The sequence below is a fragment of the Corvus kubaryi genome, unplaced genomic scaffold, assembly GCF_017639235.1.
Source record: "Corvus kubaryi isolate FWS band 111438036 unplaced genomic scaffold, C.kubaryi_AGA036_p1.0 37157, whole genome shotgun sequence".
Taxonomy (NCBI): Eukaryota; Metazoa; Chordata; class Aves; order Passeriformes; family Corvidae; genus Corvus; species Corvus kubaryi.
Genome location: NW_024581041.1, coordinates 505,306 through 527,397, shown reverse-complemented (window position 1 = coordinate 527,397; position 22,092 = coordinate 505,306). Strand labels below are relative to the sequence as shown.

At 55.8% G+C, this 22,092-nt stretch overlaps 1 protein-coding gene across 2 annotated transcripts in view; it reads left to right on the top strand.

Moving 5' to 3' along the window:
* The window catches only part of TP53INP2 (tumor protein p53 inducible nuclear protein 2), a 21,900-nt gene extending 640 nt beyond the window's left edge, over nt 1-21,260 (top strand). The window contains exons 2-4 of one of the 2 annotated variants that reach the window (XM_042021659.1): nt 8,428-8,758; nt 11,924-12,233; nt 13,689-21,260. In XM_042021659.1, the coding sequence (XP_041877593.1) occupies nt 8,635-8,758; nt 11,924-12,233; nt 13,689-13,941 (687 nt within the window). In that variant the 5' untranslated portion in view covers nt 8,428-8,634 and the 3' untranslated portion in view covers nt 13,942-21,260. The remainder of the gene's footprint in view (nt 1-8,427; nt 8,759-11,923; nt 12,234-13,688) is intronic. The other variant, XM_042021660.1, reaches the window with a different exon arrangement.
* The last annotated feature ends 832 nt before the right edge of the window (nt 21,261-22,092 follow it).

Here is a 22,092-nt window from a genome sequence, read left to right as displayed (position 1 = left end):
GCTCTTCGGGTGCAAAATGTGGCTTATTGGAAAAGGAATGCGAATATATAAATATAAGTATATGTTAATCGATGAAATATGTCATAGAATCGCAGAATGAGTCGGGTTGGGAGTGACCTTAAACATCATCTCGTTCCAACCCCCTGCGGGGGCTGTCCTGGCAGGGACACCTTCCTATACTATATACTATATAAAATACAGTATATATAGTATACTATATAAAATACATTTGTGTAAAGAATATAAATAGATGTAAATCTCTAATGCAGAAAAGTATTACCTATTTAACTTAGTTCCAGCAAATCCTTGGTGCTTTGGAATTCTGCTGTCTTTAGATCTCAGTTGTCTTTGTAAATCCCACCAGTTTTAATGAGATTCAGACGTATGCTTTGGTATTTTTATTGAGTTTAGTTGTGCTGCCCAGGAAGGGGCCGTGTGTGGCAGGGGGAGGGTGCTGGCAATGCCAGGCTGAGGTTTGTGCCGTGGGGCAGCTCCACCACATCCCAGGGTGCTGCACCCAGGAGTCCCTCAGGTACCACACACAGCATCCCCTTCTGTTATTGCTGCTCTAAGGGCACCTCCTTTGGGACAGCTCAAAACAGTCCTAAAAGGGCAACTTTCCTCTGGATTTTGTGTCTCTCACCTCAGCTTGGGTGACCCTGGCAGGCCCTGGAAACTAATCCTCCTCCCATCTGGGGGGACTCATTGTGGAAAAACTTGGACTTTGTGGAGTGTAGAAAAGGGTTAAAAAAGGACATTATTGCTCTTGTAATTCTTTTATGCACATACATACACATTTTTGTGTAGGGGAGCTACAGCCCCGTCAGAGCACGTGGGCAAAGAGACTGGCACCCTGGGATCCCAAAATAGTGGATTAAACTGTCTCCCTTGAGCCCAGCAATATCCAGTGCTGAAGTGGCGCCAAAGAGGACTGAGCTGGGTGGCTGCCAAGTGCTATTGCTTGTTTGGCCAAGGTTTTGCTGGGGTAGGAAACCATCCCAGAAACCCTCCCAGAAACAGGTGTTGGGCTCTGGTACAGGACTGTGCTGGACCTCCTTTCCCACCAGGCTTAATCTATAGAGTGCCAAGAACTGTGTTGTTTTGCTCTAAAATAAATCAATAAATCTTTCCTCTCCTTTTATATTTCCCCCCCCTCCCCCCAAGAAAAAAATCCAAACAACAAACCTACAACAAAAAAAGACAAAAGCTGTCTGCTGTAGGTCACTGTCACTGTTGGGCACCTGTTGCATCAAACTGCTGCTTATCTGGCTGAACACAAAAGGAAAAATACAAAAGTGTCTCCCCAGATAATAAAATGGTAACAGCTGCTTGTAATAAGACTGGAAAACCCTGTGACATAAACTTGTATCTAAGGGGTTTTTGATGCTGACTGCACAGTGAGTGGGGCACTGGGTGGGCTTGGGGGGAGCTGCTGGGCAGCTCGGGGTGTTTGTGGTGTCCAAGTACTGCTCAGCCTCTGTGATTTATGGAGGCTGTGAGGTTGGGCTGCTCCCTCCCAGTGTGCAGCTCCTCGGGATGCTTCGCTCCCTGGGATGCTTCACCCAACGCATCCCAGAGAAGAAGGTTCTAAAATTTCATAGCACAGCTCATGGCAAATCTAAAATTTCCTGGATCCTGCCAGCCATTGGCAGATTTTCCAGGACTGTGTGTGATGATATCAAACAGCACAAGGTCACATTTGTCCTTGGAGTACGGACCTTCCTGCAGCAGTGACACAAGAGCCGGTGTGCATGCAGAGACCAGCTCCGGGAAAAACATTTCCCCCTCATTCTGCAGGGTCCTTCTCCTTCAGGCAGGATCTGGAGGAGCATGTGGGAACTCCAGTCCCTGCTGAGACCCTGGATTGGCTGAGGAAAGCCCTTCCAGGTCCTGTCCTGGTCTGCCATTAATAAGAAGAGTCTCATGATGAAGAGTTCTGTAGGGATTTTTCAAACTGTTCTGTGCCTTTCCCCCCCTCTACTCCCCTGATCTGCCATGGAAGAGGCTCTGGCTGTGAATCAGCCTCTGTTTTGCTGGAATCAGCCTGTCTGTGCCAGCAGCACCTCGGGGTGCAGCTCTGCCCCTGTGCCCAGGGCTCCCCCAAGGGAATCCCATCAATGGGCCTGCTGGCAAAGCAACGGGATCAGCTGGACCTGTGGCATAGTTGTTGTGGGACCAAATGCATCAATTCAGCCCCGCCAAACTGTCCCAGGCAGGTCTCTGCCAGCTCTGGTCCCTCCCTTGATGGGCATGGAGAGAGGACAGCACAGGGATGATTCACTGGTCATTTCTGGGGTGACGAGCAGAGCTCGCCTGAGCTGCCCAGCTGCCGGACCCCCTTCTCCTGTGTTTTGTGTTTCTGTGCCAGGTTTAGGATTTTCGTACATCCAGCACAACGAGCCTGTGAAATGCTTGTCTGATTTAGGTAAAACGAGTTGAAAATCCCGTTTCCCAAGTGGGTTGGAGGAAGGCACCTGATTTGTACCTCTGCCGCCTGCCGGGATGCCTGCGCGGGGTATTCTTAGCTGTGCCGAGGAAGGAGCGCTCCTGCGCCTGCCAGCAGCATCCCTCCCGCCCAGTATTTATGGAAAGTTTCAGGGAGCCTGTTGCCATTTCCAAGGGGAGTTGCTGTTGTTCTTGCAGACTGTGACTTTTGAGAGCTGCCAGTCCCGCGGCGCTGCAGCTCCTGCCCCGGCGAGCTCCTGGCGCATCCCAGGGCTTTGCTGCCGATGCTGTTCCCTATTCTTAGCTCCTGGGGTTATTTGCAGCCACGGTGACTCAGAAAACGAATTATTGTGTCGAGGTTTCTGAAGGGGAAAAAATAACTTGATGCATTGTGGTTTCCTTACTTCCACTTTAACTTCTAATATTTTTAATACCTTCTGGCTTGTTGTAAAAGGCTGTTGGACTTTGTGGAAGGATTCTGATAAACATAATTCATTTAGAAACTCATCTGTCCCCAAGTGAGCATCCCTGGTGGGCTGTCCCCTTGTGCTGGCAGTGCCTGGGATGGGGCTGACATGCCGAGTAAGGGGCTTGTGGAGGCCTGGGAAGGATGGCAGCTGTCCTGTGGTGGTGGCCCCAGCTCTGGCAGGGGACAGGAGGTCAGTGTGTGGTTTCTGGGGCAGCTCAGCCCCAAGGATGTGGTGCACAGGGAGTCCCCTTATGTCCCGAGGGGGGACACCTGGGACACACCTCCCCCACAGATGTGGGGCACCTGCAGACACAGGACAGCTGGAAGAAGGGACCTGAGAGGAAGAGAAGCCACGTCCTAGTGCAAACTGGCTCCGTGGGCACCACCTATGCCTGGTGACGAGGCACAGCACTGATTTCAGTCCCTGTCAGGGACACAGTTGGGTCCCTCCTGTGCTGCAGTTCCCATGGAGGCTGCCGGCCCTCCATTCCCTGCTGTAAATGGGGCAAATGTTTGCTGCAGGGAAAGCAGAGGCTTTCCAGATACCTGGATAAACTTCAGAGCTTGATCTGCTACTGGCTGCCCCAGCCAGAGAAATGCTTGCTGGAACCTGCAGGGACTGAGGTGGCACGGGGCCATCTCACTGTCTGGGTAGGAGCCAGCCAAGGAGTCTTTTGCCTCGTGAAGGGTTGAGCAGGTCACCCTGAGCTCTCCATGGTGAGCTGATGGAGGAGCTTGGTGGCTGCCAGGGAGGGTCTGGAGCAGCTCAAGGCCAGGAGCTGCTCCCTTCTAGGGGGGCTGGGAGATTGCAGACTCACAGAATGGTTGGGGTTGGAAGGGACCTTACAGAGCATCTCATCCCACACCCCTGCCACGGGCAGGGACACTTTCCACTAGACCAGGGTGCTCCAATCCCCATCCAACCTGGCCTTGGACACTTCCAGGGATCCAGGGGCAGCCACAGCTGCTCTGGGCACCCTGTGCCAGGGCCTCCCCACCCTCACAGGGAACAATTCCTTCCCAATATCCCATCCAACCCTGCCCTCTGGCACTGGGAAGCCATTCCCTGTGTCCTGTCCCTCCAGGCCTTGTCCCCAGTCCCTCTCCAGCTCTCCTGGAGCTCCTTTAGGCCCTGCAAGGGGCTCTGAGCTCTCCCTGCAGCCTCCTCTCCTCCAGGTGAGCACCCCCAGCTCTCCCAGCCTGGCTCCAGAGCAGAGGGGCTCCAGCCCTGGAGCATCTCCATGGCCTCCTCTGGACTCACTGCAGCAGCTCCAGGTCCTTCTGATGTTGTTCCCCAGGGCTGGAGGCAGCTCTGCAGGTGGGGTCTCACCTGAGTGGGGCAGAGGGGCAGAATCCCCCCTCACCCCTGCCCACGCTGTGGGGTCAGCCCAGCACAGGGTTGGTTTCTGGGCTGCCGGTGCCCATGGCTGGGTCACATCCAATTTGTCACCACCAGCACCCCCAAGTCCTTCTCGAGGGCTGCTCTCCACCCAGCAGCCCCAGCCTGTGCTGGTGTGGGGCTGCCCTGACCCAGGTGCAGGACCCTGCACTTGCCTGGCTGAACTTCATGAGGTTCACATGAGCCCACTCCCCCAGCCTGCCCAGGACCCTCCGGATGCCCCATCCCTTCCCTCTACTGAATTGACTGCTCCACGCAGCTCAGTGTCATCCACAAACCTGCTGAGAGTTTTGGAGATCAGAGCTTCATCCTGCTTCTTTAATCTGAGTTTTTCAGAGGAGACAGGATAAAGTGAGGGCAAGGATTAATGCTCACTTTGGCCCTTGACTGCCTTTTGGCCTCGCTCCTCCCTTCACCCTGCAGGTTTGATCCTGAAGGCTTTGCCAGGAGCCCCCTGCAGCTCCCTGGGCACCACCATGGGGCTGATCCTGCCACTGTAGCCCACCCATGGCACAGATTCCCTTGCACCAGTAAAGGGGTCAGGGCCACCCCACGCTCCCTGTCTCAGAGAGGGTGACAGCTGGTGGTTTACTTGAATGCTTCAGGGAATGAGCCTTTCAAATTATCCATTTCAAGTTTTGCTCTTAGGGGAGCTTTTAACTCTCTCCCACTTCCTCCAGAGCTATGGCAGCTGCCTGTGAGCCCCTGTGCCTTAACTTAAGAAGTTAAATTTGGGAGAGGGGACAATCGAAAATAATAGTGTCTGTTGTGTCTTCAGAAAAGAGAAATTACCTCTGGGTTGCGGTGGGCACCTGGGGAGTCCAGACACCTTACTCCCATTGCCTGCATCCTGTGATTTTCTGGGGACCAGTCCCTAAGCAGGGGGGTGCTCTGAGCTGTTCCTGGGGGATCAGCTTTCCTGCTGTCCTGTGAAAGCTTTTGTCATGTTTTAACAAAAGAAAACTAAAAGGTTTTGGCTGGGTCATTGGGCACTTGACTTTGAGCTTGCTGGAGGACGAGCCCCTTGCAGGGGGCTCCCAAAGCCAAGCCTGCAGAGCATGGGAAGCACTCACTGCTGCAAGACTTTGCTTTGGCAACAGCAAAATCCCTGCCTGGCTCAGCCCCTGTCCTGCGGTAGCTGCTCGGGTGCTTTCTGGGTGACCCTCCCCTGGCAACCAGACTGGGGCCCTGACTTCCCCTGTCCCTGTGTGCCCGCTCTTGTCCCTAGCTCTGCTGTTGGGTGACACCCATGTCTAGCAGGGAAAAAGACTGACAATTGCATGAGGTAGGTCAAGAGCATTGACAGTGTCCTCCCAGCATGGCAGGCTTGGGGCACAGCCCAGGGACCCTGCAGTCCCCAGCCCCAGAGTGTCATCCTGAGGACCTGCCTGGGGACACTGGGGTCAGCTTTGGCTCAGCACTTCTGCCAGCCTGGAAACGCCCCAGCTCAATAAGCACATGAGCCCACTCGTGGCCTTGCCCTGAGCCAGGGCCATGGTGGCCTTGGGGGACTGGAGCTCCCTGGGACCCCTGTGCCTGTCACGAGCTGCCCCGGTCCCTCCTGCCCAGGCACCTGGGGAGGAGCAAAGAGTGGGAGACTCTGGGACATCACCAACAGGGACCTGGGAGCTGTGGAGTTTCTGTCACAATTAGATATCTAATAAACTTCTTAAATAAATAATATTAATGTCATATTAAAAGCTATTTACTGACTAGGTGAGTGCTCAGGCAGGTGCCCGGCTTCCAGGCAGAGCTGGCGTGGTGAAGCTGTGGCTGTGTGCCACAGCCCTCAGGGCTGGCCAGGGTGGCCTGTGGGGGATGGATGCACATGGGCATCGTGGGGGAGGGAAATCCCACTGTGCTCGGCGTGGAGCACACCAGAGTCCCTTCAAAGCCCAGCCGGGCATCAGCCCCGCCTCGTGTTTTTTCCCTAACTTACATTATTATGCTTTACTGATCCAGGTAAAGGGGCTGATTTAACTGGGAGCACTGGAGGGTAACAGAATGGCCGAGGCCTTGCTGTGGTTGTGGGGTCAGAGAAACAACTCTGTCATGTCTCAGTGCCCAAACCCTCCCTGCTCAGTGGCTCCAGGGGCAGCCAGGGACCCTCTTAGGACACAGAGAGTCCTTCCTGACCTCTGATTCTTCCTGGTGGGAGGCTCCATGAGCCTCAGCCGAGCCATCCCAGAGTGAGTGGGAAGCTGCTCTGGACCCCTGAGCAGTCTGCAGCGGGGCACAGCTGTGGCTCATGGTCTGCCTCATGCCTCTGGGGCAACTGGAGTCACCAGGGGCTTGACACCTGCCCTAGGGGACAGGTAGTGTCACACTGCTGCCCTGGCCGTGCCAGGGAGGGAGAGCTGGGTGTTGCAGGGCTGCTTCATGCTCATTGACTCTCTTCTGCGTCTGGGAGTGGTGGAGATCAGAGCCCCTGAGGTCCAGGGGATCCTATCCAGGGGAAAGGCTCCTTTGATTTCTCATTCTCTGCCTTGTAGAGCAGATGTTGTTCCTCCTGAGGCACATGAGAGACTGCAAAAGGTGTTGCCATCCCACAGGGATGAATAAAAGAGTGCCTGAGCCCCAGAACTGCAGTGCCCATGCCAGCCACCTTCCCAGGGTGCTGGGACTGGGGAAGCCACTTCTCTGGGCAGCAGGGCTGAGCTAGAACTTGAGCTGCTGGAGGACTGGGGTGTGTATGCACACATGGTGCCTCCTGTACCCTTCCCATTCCACGCTGCCTGGAGCAGATGGAGTTTCCCCTGGCTGGAGGATCACTCACAAGCTCCATGGCCCCTTGGTCAACAGGGCCATGAACTGGGGCTTTGCCCTTTGAATGCACCCACATCAGTGTGCCAAGCACTGTCCCCTCTCACTGCACTGAGCTCCTGATGGCATTTTAGGCCTTTTAATGCCACAAATGTCTTTAATGTCTCTGGACCAAAAGGCACACAAATAACACACAAGTAACACTCTGCACCTTTTGGCTGCCATTCCCGTGCCTTGCCAGGAGCTTGGCATTCATTAATGAAATTAATGAGTGCTGACCTCCCCCCACGCTGGAGCGAATCTGCTTCCCCAGGGGTAAAACAGTGATGAGCTGAGCAGAGATGAAGCAGAGACCCACAAAGGGCTGGGGTGAGAGGCTGGATGTGAACAACACTGTGAGCCAACAGCATCCTGGGCTTGTCCCCCCAGTGTGGGCAGCATGGGAGGGGAGGATTCTGCCCCTCTGCCCCGCACAAGTGAGACCCCAACTGCAGAGCTGCCTCCAGCCCTGGAGACCCAACATCAGGAGCACGTGGAGCTGCTGCAGTGAGTCCAGAGGAGGCCATGGAGATGCTCCAGGGCTGGAGCCCCTCTGCTCTGGAGCCGGGCTGGGAGAGCTGGGGGTGCTCACCTGGGTAAGAGAAGGCTCCAGCAGAGCTCAGAGCCCCTTCCTGGGCCTAAAGGAGCTCCAGGAGAGCTGGAGAGGGACTGGGGACAAGGCCTGGAGGGACAGGACACAGGGAATGGCTTCCCAGTGCCAGAGGGCAGGGATGGATGGGATATTGGGAAGGAATTGTTCCCTGGGAGGGTGGGGAGGCCCTGGCACAGGGTGCCCAGAGCAGCTGTGGCTGCCCCTGGATCCCTGGCAGTGTCCAAGGCCAGCTTGGACAGGGCTTGGAGCACCCTGGTCTAGTGGAAGGTGTCCCTGCCCATGGCAGGGGTGTGGGATGAGATGCTCTGTAAGGTCCCTTCCAACCCAAACCAGTCTGGGATTCTGTGGCAACACTGTCCTCACCCTGCCTGCTGCCAGGAACTTTGCATGTTTGCCTGACTTAGGGACAGTGTCTGGCTCTGTCCCTGCCAGCTCCTGGGGATGGGTCTCCTGGGATACCCCACCCAGGATGGGAACACACTGCAGGGCGTGATGCAGGTGGGGGCTGCAGGACACAGGCACCCAGCCCTTCACTGCTGCTTTCAGGTATGACACCAGCTGGGACAGCCCATGGCACAGGTCAGTGCCAGAGCCACCGTTTTGCTGTCCCCTTGAGCCCAGCTGAGCCCCTGGGATGCAGGAGGGCCACACTGCTGGCCTGCTTTAATGTGCTATTCCTTTTTCTCTCCCTTTTAACAGGCCTTTGCACTGAAGCCAAGTGAAGAACCTCACAATTGCACTACGCACCGCTTAGCTCTGATTTCTCTGGCAGCCAAACATCTCTGTCACCAAGACCTCGAGGGCTGTTTTTCCCCTCCCTGCCCATCTCTCCTGTGTCTGTGCCTGGAAGCTGGTGCCCAGCAGTAGCTCTATCTCCCCGTCCATCCTGCTGGACTGCTCCCCACCATGTTTCAGCGTCTCACCAGCCTCTTCTTCAGTGACAGCAACACACCAGAGGGCCTAGAGGAGCCCAAACCCTTTGTTGAGGAAGAGGAGGAGGAAGATGGCTGGCTCATAATTGATCTTGCAGGTGAGGAAAGTGACAGAACTGGCTTCCTACAACCTCTGCTGCACCTTGTCTCTTCAGAGCTGGGCAAACCCTTGAGATGTCAGCAGATGAGCTTACACCACACGGGAGCAGCTCTGCCCTTCATTTTTCCTCCCCTGGTCCCCATGCCCTGCTCATGGTGCCCAGCCCTGTGGTCACTGCAGCAGCCCCTGACCTGCTCCTCCTTTTTCCCTTTCCTCTCCCAGTGATGGTTCTCAACTTTCTGCCAGTGTGGGAGCAGCATCAGCATCTCCAGCTGGGGTTGCTGCTGCCCTGAAGCCTCCAGGTGCCTCCATGCACCAGCCAGGGAGGTCCCCCGGAGTTTTGCTGTGATCCTGCCCGCTGGGGGTCGGTGGGGTGGGGGACCCAGCCCTGGCAGGCTCTGCCACCGGCTGTGGCACTGCCATGGCCCGGGCTGAGCTGTGCCCAGGACAGCACTTCTCCAGGAGGAGCCAAGCTCAGCTGCTCCCTGCCCTGCCCCTGCTGAAAGCAAACCAGGAGCCTGTTCCCCTGGGAGACCCCAGTCCTGGGGCGCTGGTGGGGGCGTGGGGTTGTGCCCATGTGAGGGCAGGTGGCAGTGGTGCCTGCCTGTCCCAGCTGGGGATGTGCCACCAGTGATCTGGCCATGTTTGGGTCATTTGAGAGGAGTAAATCTCAGCTCCATGGGGGTTATCTTCCCAAGTTATTCCCACTGCCCATGCCAAGCACAAGGGATGTTTGGCACCAGGTCCCTGTACCTAGAGAGCCCACAGGGCTCCCCATTCCCAGAGCCATCCAGAGCCCTGTTTGACACTAACCAGGCAGATTGAATTCCTCCTGTGCAGATCTTCTCCTGCTCTGTTCAGACCTTGGAGTTTTTGTTGTAGATTGATGACTCAGCCAATTGCAATGATGTTTTTATGACCTTTTCCTTGCAAATCCAGCAGCAGTAAGAGCTGTGCAGGAGCTCCTGATGGCCGTGCTCTGCTTTGGTAGCCCCTGGTTGGTTGTGACACCCCAGCCTAGGGGACCACAGATGTATCCTGCAGGTTTAGGAGGAGGGTTTTGTCCTCTCTCTTGCAGGCAGCAGGTCACTGAGCAGATGTTCTCTGCCTGTTCCCCATGCTTGTTTTTGTGATTCGAGTTGTTCATTAGGGTTTTTTTCCATATGCAGTGACCTGGAGAGGGGACCAGAGCAGGGACGAGCCTGGGATGGGGCGTGGTGTGGGCAGGGGCAGCTGTGGAGGATTCCCTGTCCTCTGGGCATTCAGGTGACTGTCCAGGGAGGGTCACGGCAGTGCCATGGCAGGGGGTGTTGCAAGGAGGTCCCTGGAGCAGCAGGCACACAGCCACCACGTGTCGGGGCCAGGTGGCAGCAGCTGCAGTGAGCCTAAAGCATGGCAGGAGGAGCCAGCAGCTTCCCCAGCCAGAGAAACGCTACTGTGAGCCCTGATCCCTGGGTCGAGATGCAGATGGCTCAGAGGGGACCAGGGCTTGACTCTGGCACAAAACACTCCCATGTTGCTCCAGTGAAGTGCCTCGGCTCTCAGTGCAGCGCTGGCTTCCAGTAGTGTCTGCCAGTGAATGCCACCCCACTGCTAATTCAGCTGCAGTCTGTTCCCACAGCAGTCCCTGAGCAGTGGGGGACCCGATTCTTTCAGCCCTGTTTTTGGGGCTGGAGTTATACCAAGCACTCCAAGAACCAAACCCGGAGACTCCAGCCCCATCCTTCCCCTTGGAGCTGTGGTGGCCAGCAGCAGCTCCCGGCCTGGCTTGCTCTCAGCAGCAGTGGCAACCTAGGGAGCCTCTGGGTTCGGCCCCTGTCAGCCTGGTCATTGCCCCCTGTGTTGCAAAATGCACCCAAACTACTCTGCCCTTCCTGGAATGTTTCTGATGCCATTCCTGCCCCCTTGCTTAGCCTGGCTCTGCTCAGCACCCAGGGAGAGAGCAAAGAGCACTTCCCAGGATGTGGCTGCATCACTGAGGTACTTGAGGAACCCCAAATATTGCTTGTGACATTAAAACCCACCTTGGCGAAGGATGGGGACAGGGTAGCCCTGTGCTCCTCGTGCCCACAGACCACTGCTGTGGGAGTGCTGCTGGCCCGGGGATGCTCCAGCCGGGCTCGGTGGCTGTCTCCAGGCTGACAAACAATCTCCAGCCTGGCATGTCAGCAACTATTAATAGACTGATATCCTCTGACCTGGAGAAAGACATTCTCGTGTTTGCAAGGCCAGCTGTGGCCTGTCCTGAGCCCTGGGCTGGAGCATCAGCTGCAGGAGGAGCTGGGGATGCACCGAGCCAGGAACACCGGGCCCCGTGCTCTGCATTTCTCCACGCAAGAACAGCTTCATCTGTGCTTCCTCCTGCTCCCTCACCCAGCTGCAGGGTCACTGTGTCCGTATAGATACTGCACTGCCTCCCCCCTCACCAGTTCCCTGAAATCCCCCTGATGAGTCTGGGAATGGGTGTGGGCATCTCAGCATTAGGTGCAGGCTCCCGTCCCATTGCAGCACCAGGAATTCCAAGCACAGGCAGCCTAGAAAAGCACCGGCCCAAGGCAGAGATGAGGAAGGGAAGCCGGGGGGTGGGTCAGCTTCTGGATCAGCCGCTCAAAATTTGGCCTCTAACAGGCTGGAGGTGAAGGCACAGTGAAAACCTTTGCTGAAGAATTTACTCCCATGATTTCTTCCAGAGAAAAGGTGTGGACTGTTTTTCTGCTCTGTGTGTGCTTGGTTTCCATGTTTGCGGAGTGCTGGGTGGTGTTTGTGAGCAGGGGCGTGTCGGCGCTCCCCCGGCCCGGCCCGGCCCGGCCCGGCCCGGCTCAGGTGCCATCAGAACGGGGAAAGCAGCGTTTCTCACTGGCTGAACTTCTGCTCTCATTTTGAGAAGGAAAAAAAAAAAAAAACCAACCAAACCATTGCTACAGTAAACCCTGCGGGTTTCCCAGCCTCGCGGTTCCCCTTGTCCGAGCAGCCCCGTTTCCACGGGTCCCCGGAGCGGGGGGTTCTGGCCGGGGCGCGGCGCCGGGCCCGCGTGTGGCGGTGTGGTGGCGGTGGGTGTCTCTCGCACTAACGATGCCCCTTTCTCTCCCCCTCCCTCCCCACTGTACATGGTATGTGTGTGTGTCCCCGCTGTGCCCCGCATGGCTCTGCACCCCCGCCCCAGGCAGCCGTGCCCGCCCCGGCCCCGCCCGCCGCCCCGGTGCTGGCGGTACCGGGCGCTCGGCGCGACCCCGCCCGACACCCCCCGGTCCGCCACCGCCACCGGCCGCTTCCCCGGCTCCGGCCGGTCCCTGCTTGATGGACGAGAGTTGGTTTGTCACCCCTCCCCCCTGTTTTACTGCAGAGGAGCCCGGCCCCGACGGCGTGGGGAGCAGCCCCATGGAGGACCTGCTCATCGAGCACCCCAGCATGTCCGTCTACGTCACCAGCACCCTCGAGGTGGATGGGGAGGGCCCCGAGGACGATGCTGCAGCGTGAGTGCACTTTGAGGGTGTTTGGGGGGCCGGCATCTCCAGCACCCACTGAGGGATCAGGGGTGGATGGTCAGTGCTGCCATCCCAAATCCCCACCTACACCCAGGAATGTTTCACCCATGGACGTAGTGGGGCAGTGGGGGACATCAGTGTCCCCATGCCCACCTCAGGGAACACCCTACCTATCTGACAGGGTGCCCCAGCTGGCACCATGCATGGCTGGCAGCCCCCGTGTCCCAAAATCCTCTGCTAAGGGGTCTCAGTAGCATATTCGGCTGGCCATGGGTGCAGGACATGAGCTTGGCACTGGGCTGTGGTGGGAGAGGGCTGTGTTCATCTCACTTGCCCTTAGCAGGGTCTCCTGGCACAGCCGCCTGTGTCAGTGCCACTCCTGCCAATGCGACCCATGCCAATGCCACCTGCCCAGGGGGGTTTGCCAGGCAGGGCTTGCACCGGGGTTTTGCATAGGTAGGGCCCAAGCAAAGCAAACCCCATGGGACAGGGTGGCCTTTGGGCACAGTGGCCCCCTGAGGACCCCAGGTCCCCCAGGCAGGAGGATGTTTCAGCCCCCCTCAATCCCCCACCTGGCCCCAGACTGGCCCAGCACAGGGGTATCCCACAGCTGTGGGGAGTGGGACACCACCAGCTTCTCCTTGCCCCAAACCCCAGCTTAGCAGCGGGGAAATTGAACAGAAAAGCCCCCAATGGCCCCTTTCCCCCCAGGCCTGTGGGCTGGAGCCCTCCACACCCATTCCTGGGGCCACATCCTAGAGCTCTGCCCTCCCCCCAGGGCTGCTCTCCACTGCCCAGCAGCCCAGGGAAAACCCGGAGCATGCACACACACACTCAGCCCGACTGCTGCCGGACAAGCCCTGCCTGCCATGGGGTCGCTGCTGTCCCCTCAGTCCCAGCCCTCCAACACCTCCCCCTAGAGCCCCTCAGTGGGGCCGGGAAGGAGTAAGAATTTGGGGTGAGCTTTGCTCCGGGCCAGGAGACACTGTTCCTGGTTAGGGGACAGCATTCCTAATAAGGGGTGCTATTCTGGGCTAGAGAACACCATTCCTGGTTAGGTGACACTGGTCCTGGTTTCTGGACACCATTCCTGTCTAGCTGACACCTAACTGAGACTCTTTCCAAAGTCTCCCTGAGGGCCGGAGCTTGATCTCCAGAGCTTCAGGAGCTCCTCAGTGCTGGAGGGGGCAGAGAAGGGGTAAAGGGAACCCGAGACTAGCCAGGGCTCCAAAGGGGTCACAGTGGGATGGAGACAGACCAGGCTCAAGGGACTTAGACACAGTGGAGTTCCTGGTGGTGTCTGGATTTTTTCGGGTGTCGCAGAGCCTGCCTTGCTGGAGCATCCCTGTTCTCCGCAGGCTGCTGGGGCGGGGGTTGGTGAGCTCTGTCCCCCGCTGCCGGGCCGAGGGCAGCGCTGTCCCGCTGACCGCGCTGTCTCCGCAGGGACGGGCCGGAGCCGCGGCCGGAGCGGCCCGTGGCGCACCACGGCCGGGCGCTGGCGGTGAAGGCGGCGGCGCTGGACAAGGCGGGGCAGGCGCAGCGGCTGCAGCGGGCCAAGCAGCTGGCGGAACGGCACCGCCTGGGCCAGAAGGCGCTGCAGCGGCAGAACCGGGCCCGGCAGCGCCCGCCCCGCCGCGCCAAGCAGCTCCCCGGGGCCTTCGTGCACCAGCCCTGCCAGCGCCACTGCAACTACTGACCTCGCTCCCCCGCCCAGGGGCTGCCCCCGGCCCCAGGAGTGCGGGCCCCACGGACACCGGGACACGGCGGCTCCGCTCCACTCCCCGCGCCCGCACGCCTCGCCCGCACTCCTCATCTTCCTCCTGTCGCCCTCACCGCGCCCCTCGCCCTCGATGCCGTCTGGGCCACAACCCCTGGAGCCGCCGGCATGGAGGGCCACGCCACCCCTCCCCAACAGCCTCGACAGCCTTCACGTGGGAAATCAGTATTCCCAGTGACATCACCTCTTCCCGAAATACACCTGTTCCCGGTGAAGCCTGTTTGTCCTGATAAGCCTGTGACATCAGTGCCTTTCCTCACATCATGACTCCATGTACAGCCTGGATGGGATGTCACACAGACACCGAGCGGGAGTGACAAGAGCAATGAAGCCACAAGATTTGGGATTTTTAGGAAAATCTCATCAATGACACTACATAATGCTTCCGCCCTGCAAAACCAGCAAGTGCTCCTGTCCCTCCTTGATTTCTTAGCTACATTTGACCATGATAACCCCCCACTGCCAGTCCAAAAGGGGCTTGTGGTTGAAAGCGCTGGTGGAATCTCTGTGGCCGGGCCAGCCAGGCGGCTCCTGGTACCTCACGGTGGTCTTTTTAAAAATCAACCTTAAAAGGAATCTCAGGAATCAAAGCACCGTCCCAGCGCCGCGCCGGAGCCCTTGGCTACCATGCCAGGAGGGGTGGCCAGCCTGGGGTGGCATCACCGTGGCTGGTGGTCCCATCTGAGCGAGCCCCATCCTCCTGGAGCCGGTCACCTGCCCCAGCCACAGCTGTATCCCTGTGGGTACGCCTGTATATGTGTGTGTATATATTTCTCTCTGTACCTTCATACTCAGAAGAGCCCCTGTTAAGCCGAGGAGCGTTGTCTGCCTGGTGTCAGTCCCCGGGAGGGGAGAGGGGGCAGGGATCTGCACAGCTTTCCTAAGGTGGCCAAAGCATGTCGATGGTGGTGGTGAAAGGATGCTGAAGAAGAGGCCGGAGGGAAGAGGCTGAAGTAAGGACAAAGATGGATCTGGGAGCCACTGAAATGGGTCAAGATGGGGCAGGCCTGAGTGAGAGGATTGCTGTAAGAGGAGCTGTAACAGGAGCATCTTCTTTCCCCACTAAAAATTGCATCCTTTCCCATGAAGGGCCAAATTCCTCTGCTAGGCAATGCTGATTTTTAATGCAAATCCCTCCTCTCTCCATGATGGACTCCTTCTGCCTTTGGAAGAACATGGCTCCAGCACCAGCTGAGATAGCTCCAAATCCAGCAGAAATTTACTGACCTGCCCCCCAGTTCTCTCCTTTTAGGAACTGGTTTTGCACCCTGTGCCCTGCGAAAGAGTCCTGCTCACGACCAGCTCACAGTCTGGATTCCCCCACCCTCTGAGACAAGAAATACCTCCACAACTCCAGAAAATTCCAATTTCACCAGAGGTTCTTCCACTCACCATGTTGCATCCCTTAATATCAGCCAGGCACCTCGGCTGAAGGAGTCTTGGTGAGCCCAGACTCAGACAGCTGATAGTTATTAATTCTTTTGATGAGATTAAAACCAAAATGAACCTTCTTAGGAGCAACAGCCCCCAGCTCTGGGCCAGGGAGCCTGGACCGCAGTAGCCGGCTGCTGCTGCTCACCTGCAGCGTTTCCCCTTCACTCCGCTGCCTCGGCGTTCCCAAAAGCCCAGAGCTGGGGAATTCCGTGCCCCCGGCATCGCCCCGCCCTCCTCGGGCCTCACTGCAACCTCTGTCCCTGTCCCACCCCTGCTGTCTTCTTGGCGAAGAGACTGACATCTGGCTCCAGGGGAGCGTTTACATCCTTTGGCTTCCTGGGCTTCACACTCGATGCCTTTTTTTCACCCTGCAGTGATGCCTGGGATGGATGGGGAGCAGGGCATGTGCAGGGACACTGGCACAGGTGCATGTGACAACAGGCAGGGGCTGAGCCCGAGCTCCCAGATGTCTGATGGGGTGCTGCCTTCCCATCCCGCTCTCCCCGTGTCGCTGGATGAGCCCCTCTGTGGCCACTGGGCAGCAGCATCAGAGGAAGCGTTTTCTCTGCAGCCCCAACACACATCAAGAAGTGGAGAAGCCAAGCACTGTCCAGCCCCCAGCTTGGTCTCCACTACAGATTCTCCTCCTGTGCATCCAAGTTGCTGCCAGAACCCCTGGAACACTCCAGAAATCAGAGGCTGGCTGCGACCCCATTGCCCCCTTGGCAGCTCCCAGAGGAACAGGCTGGGGGGAGCAGTGGCCCTGAGGCAGATCCTGCTGTGTCTCCCCTGCCAGGCTCTCCTGTGCCTGCCCGACTGCTGGAAATGGTACCCCAGGAGAAATCCCTTCTGGAAACCCTCCTGTGCAGCCCACTCATCTGCTGTGAGCCAGAGGCCTTTGGCCGTGTTCCGGGGGGACTTGTCTCAGTCCGGCACTGCCACCAGCACCCAGCCCCCAGTGCCCATTCCAAACAGGTGATCTTCCTCCGTCCTGGTTTTCAGAAGCAAATTCAAGCAGTTTTCTTTTCCTTTCTTCTTTCCATGCCAGTCTGAGATGTCTTTCATCATGCTGTGCCCAGCCAGCACAGGAGATGAAGCAGAACTGTTGTCACACTTTATATCCAGAGTATGTTTATAAAGGATTAATAAATTATTAATAATGTTTTCATGAAGAGGTTAATCCAGACCCTGAGCCTCTGGCAGCTCAGTGGAGTGCACAAACCACAGCAAATGAGCTCCTGCAAGCCCCCTCTGTTGTTTGCACTCTTGCTGTGTATTAACACCCGACACTCACCTGCCAGCCCTTCGCCCCCAGTGTGACCCACCCTCCCTGTGCTGTGGCAAAGGTCTGTTCAGCCTGGGCTTTGCAGAAGACCTGCAATGTTCTGCTCCTGCCCAGCAGCAAGCACAAGGCCTGGCCTGGTCACAGGCCTCCTGCCCAGTGCTGCCAGAGCAAGAAAACCCCTTTTCACTGAGGTTTTTTGTCTCCTCAGATCTTAAAACAAATGAAAGGTGCTTAAAAACTGAGAACTTCCTGTGTGTGCACCCGTGTGCATGTGTAGATATTTCACAGCCCAGTGTGGGTGTTCAGTAGCTTGTTTTGGGGTGTGGGATTGAATTTTTTAGGGGTTTGTTGGGAATTTTTTTTTTTTTTTTTGCACCCAGTATTTGTGATGCGCTGTGTGGTGCTTCCAGTGGGAAGGTTCTGGTTTGCAGGGAGCTCTTGGGCTGGTCCTGCTGGGACAGGTGGGGTGAATTTTGCTTTCTTTTCTGTACTTGTGTAGGGGGAAACTACAGCATGGACTCAGGGACAAACCAATCTGCTGGGGTCTTTAAAAATGTCTTTTTCCCAGGCTTCTCTGTTAGAATGGGGGGTTTGGTTCTGGGGTGCTTGCAGGGATGTGGCCTGTGGCAGCACATGCTGGTGACAGGAGCTGTGGGGTGCTCTGACACTCCTGTGTGGAAAAGAATTTGCGGCCATTCATGGTGGGACCATTCCTGGGCTGCAGCCCCTCTTCATTTGTTCATTGCCCTGAAAATTCACCTTTACAGAATGTGTCTGGTCCCTTTTTAGACTTGCTTGTGAGCAACCACATACAGATTTTCAGCACTGAGCCTCCTAGGGTTTGGGAAGTGCAGCAGAGCTGTGTGTTACAGCCTGACCCACCACATCACTGGGATCAGGAGACAGCCAGGATGGGGCAAGCCATTGGAATGATCACCTGGAGAAATGGTGATGCAGGCAACTGAAAGAAAGTTTTGCATTTCTTGCAATGAAAGCATAAAAAAGGGGAAGAATTCCCAGTGGAAAGACCTGGGCAAATCCCTGTTCAGTACATGTCAGCTCTGCTGGGCAGCATGGCAGTGCTGGGCTCTGACACCTGAGCTGGCTCCAGCCCCAGCAGCAGCTTCCCAGCCCCGTACTGGAATCGCAGGCTGAGGGGCAGCAGGGCACTGGGACGGGCTGGGGCAGTGCCCTCAGTGATGGCTGGAGCTTGTCACACCCCTTATGGAGGGAAGGATCTTTCCACCACTGAAGCCCCCATGGTGCAGGGATCTTCTCCAAGCAGGATTTCCATCTGCCTGCCTGGTTCTGCTCTGCCTGCCTGGCCCAGTGCGAGGGATGAGCCCACGAAGTGTCACAGGGCCAGGAGGGACAGCCCTGCTGGAGAAGTGCCACCTCTTGGGATGCACCAGGGCCCCCCGTGCCCCCAGGCCCCCAAGGCTGTGCTTGCTGCTGGCAAGGCCAGGCTGTGGCACACTCAGGACCCCTCACTGACAGCTGCAGCGAAGTTCTCGCACCGAATTCTGGCTCTTGCTTGGCACTGCAAGGCTGGAGGGCTGCAGAGGGAGTAGGGGCAAAAGTCCTCCTCACCTGTTGCTCTGAAATTTGCACTCACAAATGTGCTTTCTAAGAAGCTCTGCTGCAAAAGCTTGGTCTGGAAGAGAAATGATTCTCTCCATGGGAGGCTGTGTTTCCTTCTCATTGTGGATAACATAAATGCATGGCTCATCCCAAAGATCACTGCTGTGGAAATCTCTCTTTAGGCGTGTTTCTAATCAATAGTTTTACATTTACATCATACTGATAATTCTTTGTCTTCTATCTAGCCCTGCTGGGGAGCAAAGTACCCACTTAGATGTCTTGCCATACCAGAAAGGAAAAAAAAGATGAAAAATACTCCAGTGAGGTTCTAGGCTTGAGTCCCACAGCTTTGCAGTTGCCCCTCTGGATCAGTATCAATTCCATTGCCCTGCATAAAGTGGAAATTAAACTTCATGTGAATTTATTGAAAAACAAGTGAGCCCCCAAAGATCAAGCATCTAATAATTAGGAAACAGTAAGAAGACCTAAGTCACCTTAAGTCAAGAGAAATCATTCTCAGCATCTCTCAGAAGGCAGCACCGAGCCCCACTGCCCTGGGAATGGCTGGTGGCAGTCCTTGAGTCTTCCCTGAGTGTCTGGGTTAAAACAAGAGGCCATCCATGTCCAGCTCGTGCCAGGGGACTCTCAAGCCACCGGGGATTGTCAGCTGCCACCCCTCCCACGGGTGACTCTGATGTGCCTCCAGTTTGCTGCTCCTCCTTTGCTGCATGCACTCAGAAATAGCTGCTGGCAGCAGGAGGGATGCACCAGCACCTCAGCATCCCCCCAAGCTTCACAGAGCTTCCCCCCAAGCCCTTCTCCACCACTGGACTGTGGTGGCCTCAGCACAGCTGCTGGCAGGGACTGGAGCTTGAGGAGGGACACCCACAGCACTGACAGCCCCTCCCTCCCAGGGGACTGCCACGGGCAGACCCACCAGGGACAGGAACGGGCCTTAAAAGGGGCTGATCCCCTCAGGGCTTGTCTTCTTCAAGCTGGAGCTTTCTGTCTCTCAGACCTGCTCCATACAAGTCAGTAACCTCCTGTCATCCTCACGGCCTCCGTCCTCGTCCCATTCCCATCACTGGAGTGGCTGCCGCAGGTTGCCTGAATGTGGCTGTGGGAGCTGGATGCAGCAGTGGGAAAGGCTCTGCCTGCCTCAAGAATCCCTTCTTTGCTGAGAGGTGTCCTCAAACCTATTGGAGATGCCACCTTCTCCTTGCTCGTCTCCAGGATCCCAGAGCACTCCCCAGCCATGGGCTCTGGACAGCTGGACACAGTTGGGCAGGAGGTCTCCCTGTTCCAGGCTGTCCATTGATGCATCTCCATCAGCTTTTCTTTTTGCTCCTTGAGAACATTTGTCATTAACTAAACCTGTAACTCTCTCCTTAGAGGAATGACAGGGATGAGCAGCTCCTTTTAATAGCAAAGGTGGCTCTTATGTGTGATGATCTTTCCAGTTCTTCTGTGCAGAGTGGTGACACCCAGGTGTGGCCCCTGTCACTCATTCTGAGCTGACACCTCCTGGGCTGGCAAGGGGGTTGCTTTTCCAACCCTGTATTTTATATAGGGATGCTGCCCCATGCTCCAGAGCACAAAAAGAGCTGCAAAGCTTTCACTCTGTTGCAGCTTAACGTGAAAATCCTTCTGCCTTCCACTCTGACCCTATTTCATTACATGGTGGGGGGGAAGATTTTATTCCCTGCAAATGGAGGGGAAAACAGCACAGTAAATTCTAAGTGTAGCTTAACAAGGGGTTGCATAGGGGAGCCCGAAGTTCCTCTGCTCTTTCGCATTCACCTCATGTATCCTTGCTGGGGAAGCCATGAGCAGCTGTGCCCAAGTCTCACTGAGATCTTATCCTCAGCTTTATGCTTCAGGAAGTCTGGGGATGAGGGAGCAGCACAAGGCGTAGCAGTAAAGTGAAATTTCCTCTTGTATCAGAGCTGTGCTTGTACAGAGCCACCGAGCACTGCAATATTCTATCTGTATGGATCCACCCCTGGGATCTGCTTGTAAAACTCATGCCCACACATTACCCTCCCTCGTGCTGCACTGACTGTACATGTGCCTTCACCCTTTTTCATGGTTTGGCATCTTTTTTAAACACAATTACAGAACTTGAATAATCACTGAACTGCAGTTACAAGTCCTATGCAAGAGGTGACCAGGGAGTCAGTTTTCAATATTTCTGTGTTTCTGTGTTGTTTTCAGAGTCACTGTGGGGTTTTTCAGAGAAGCCCAACAGAATTAATGCCCCAAAAAGCATTAAGATTACTTTTTTTTTTTAAAAAAAGCATTTAGCATTTTGGATATACTTAATCTCTTAGGCAGCTTTGAAAAGCTCAGTCTAAACCCCAGTTGCTCACCGGGCGGTGTTTGGAGCAGGAGCAGGAGCAGCAGGATGGACGAGCGCCAGGACAGATGGCCTGTTCCGTGGTTGGAAAAGGTTGCCTTAAGCCTTCCCCAAAATGCACCGGAGAATGTTCCCGTGCCCTCCTGCCCCACGCCCGCGGGCAGCTCGGGGCAGAGCAGCTCCTGCCCTGGGCTCTGCTGGACGGGGCACAGCTGCCACTCGGGGATCTTGGAGAAGAGGGAAAACCAGCCCCACGTTTTCCACATCACCTATGCTGTAGGACTGAGACCTCGTCTGAAACTCGAAGCTAACAAAAACCTGTCCTTTTGTGTGTTACGTGTTCAGTTGGTGTAAGCAGGGTTCGTAGGGAAAGGGCGTTTCCTCCTCTAGGACATTGTGTAAACATTTGCCGTGTGTCGACAGACTGAAGGACACGACTGCCTGGGATGCATTGTGTAGTGTGCCTGTGTGTGTGTAACCTGGTTTTGGTTGTTAGGTTGTAATGCTGTCTCTTGACTGAAAAAAAAAATCTAATATAAAGAAAAATCACAAGAAATAAAAAAAATATATATTTAAAATCTATTTATGTGTAGTCCTCTAAAGCCTTCAAGTAAACCTGTCTGCAAAATGCTTTGGTTTTTTAAAAAAGCTTCTAGAAGTTGATGGTGTGAGAGACAAGTAACAGAAAAAGTCCCCTTTGAAAACAAGGACACACAGGGGAGGGGATGGCACAGGCTGAGGGGCCAGAGGGGATTTTTTTCCCCTCCCCGTTACCAAACCCTACAACTCAGCAGATGATGACAGAGCTAAAGCAGATGTCGATTGCCCTGAGAAAATCCCAGAGCAGCCAGTCTCTGCAGCATCAGCTGTTTCTCCAAGCACAGTGTGAGATGTTCTCAGCACCCACGAGAGGCAGAGATGTCTCCAAGGGGATCAAGGGCTTGGAGATGAGGAGAGGCTGAGAGCTGGGACTGCCCAGCCTGGAGGAGGTTCAGGGAGATCCCCCCCTGTGTGTGGATTCCTGATGGGGAGAGTACAGAAAACAGAACTGGAACATTCTCAGTGCAAGGACAGGGTGAGAGGCACAAATCGAAGTAAAAAAAAAGAAATTTCACTTACACGTAAGAAAATGCTTTCTCACTGCAAGGGTGGTTGGCCACAGGAGCAGGTTGAGACATTGAAGAGTCTTCATCCTTGGAGATACCCAAGATGAGAGGAGACACAGCCATGAGCAGCTTTGGGCAGGGGTGGGATGGGGCTTGCCCAGCCCAGTGGCTGTGCCAGCTCCTCCAGTAGAGCCAAGCCAAGGAGACACCCATGACCCCCCAGCTGCTGGGAAAAGCCCTTCAAAGAAATGTTAGATTAGATATTGGGAATGGAAAAAATAGCTGAGAGCTTTCATAGTTTTGATAAA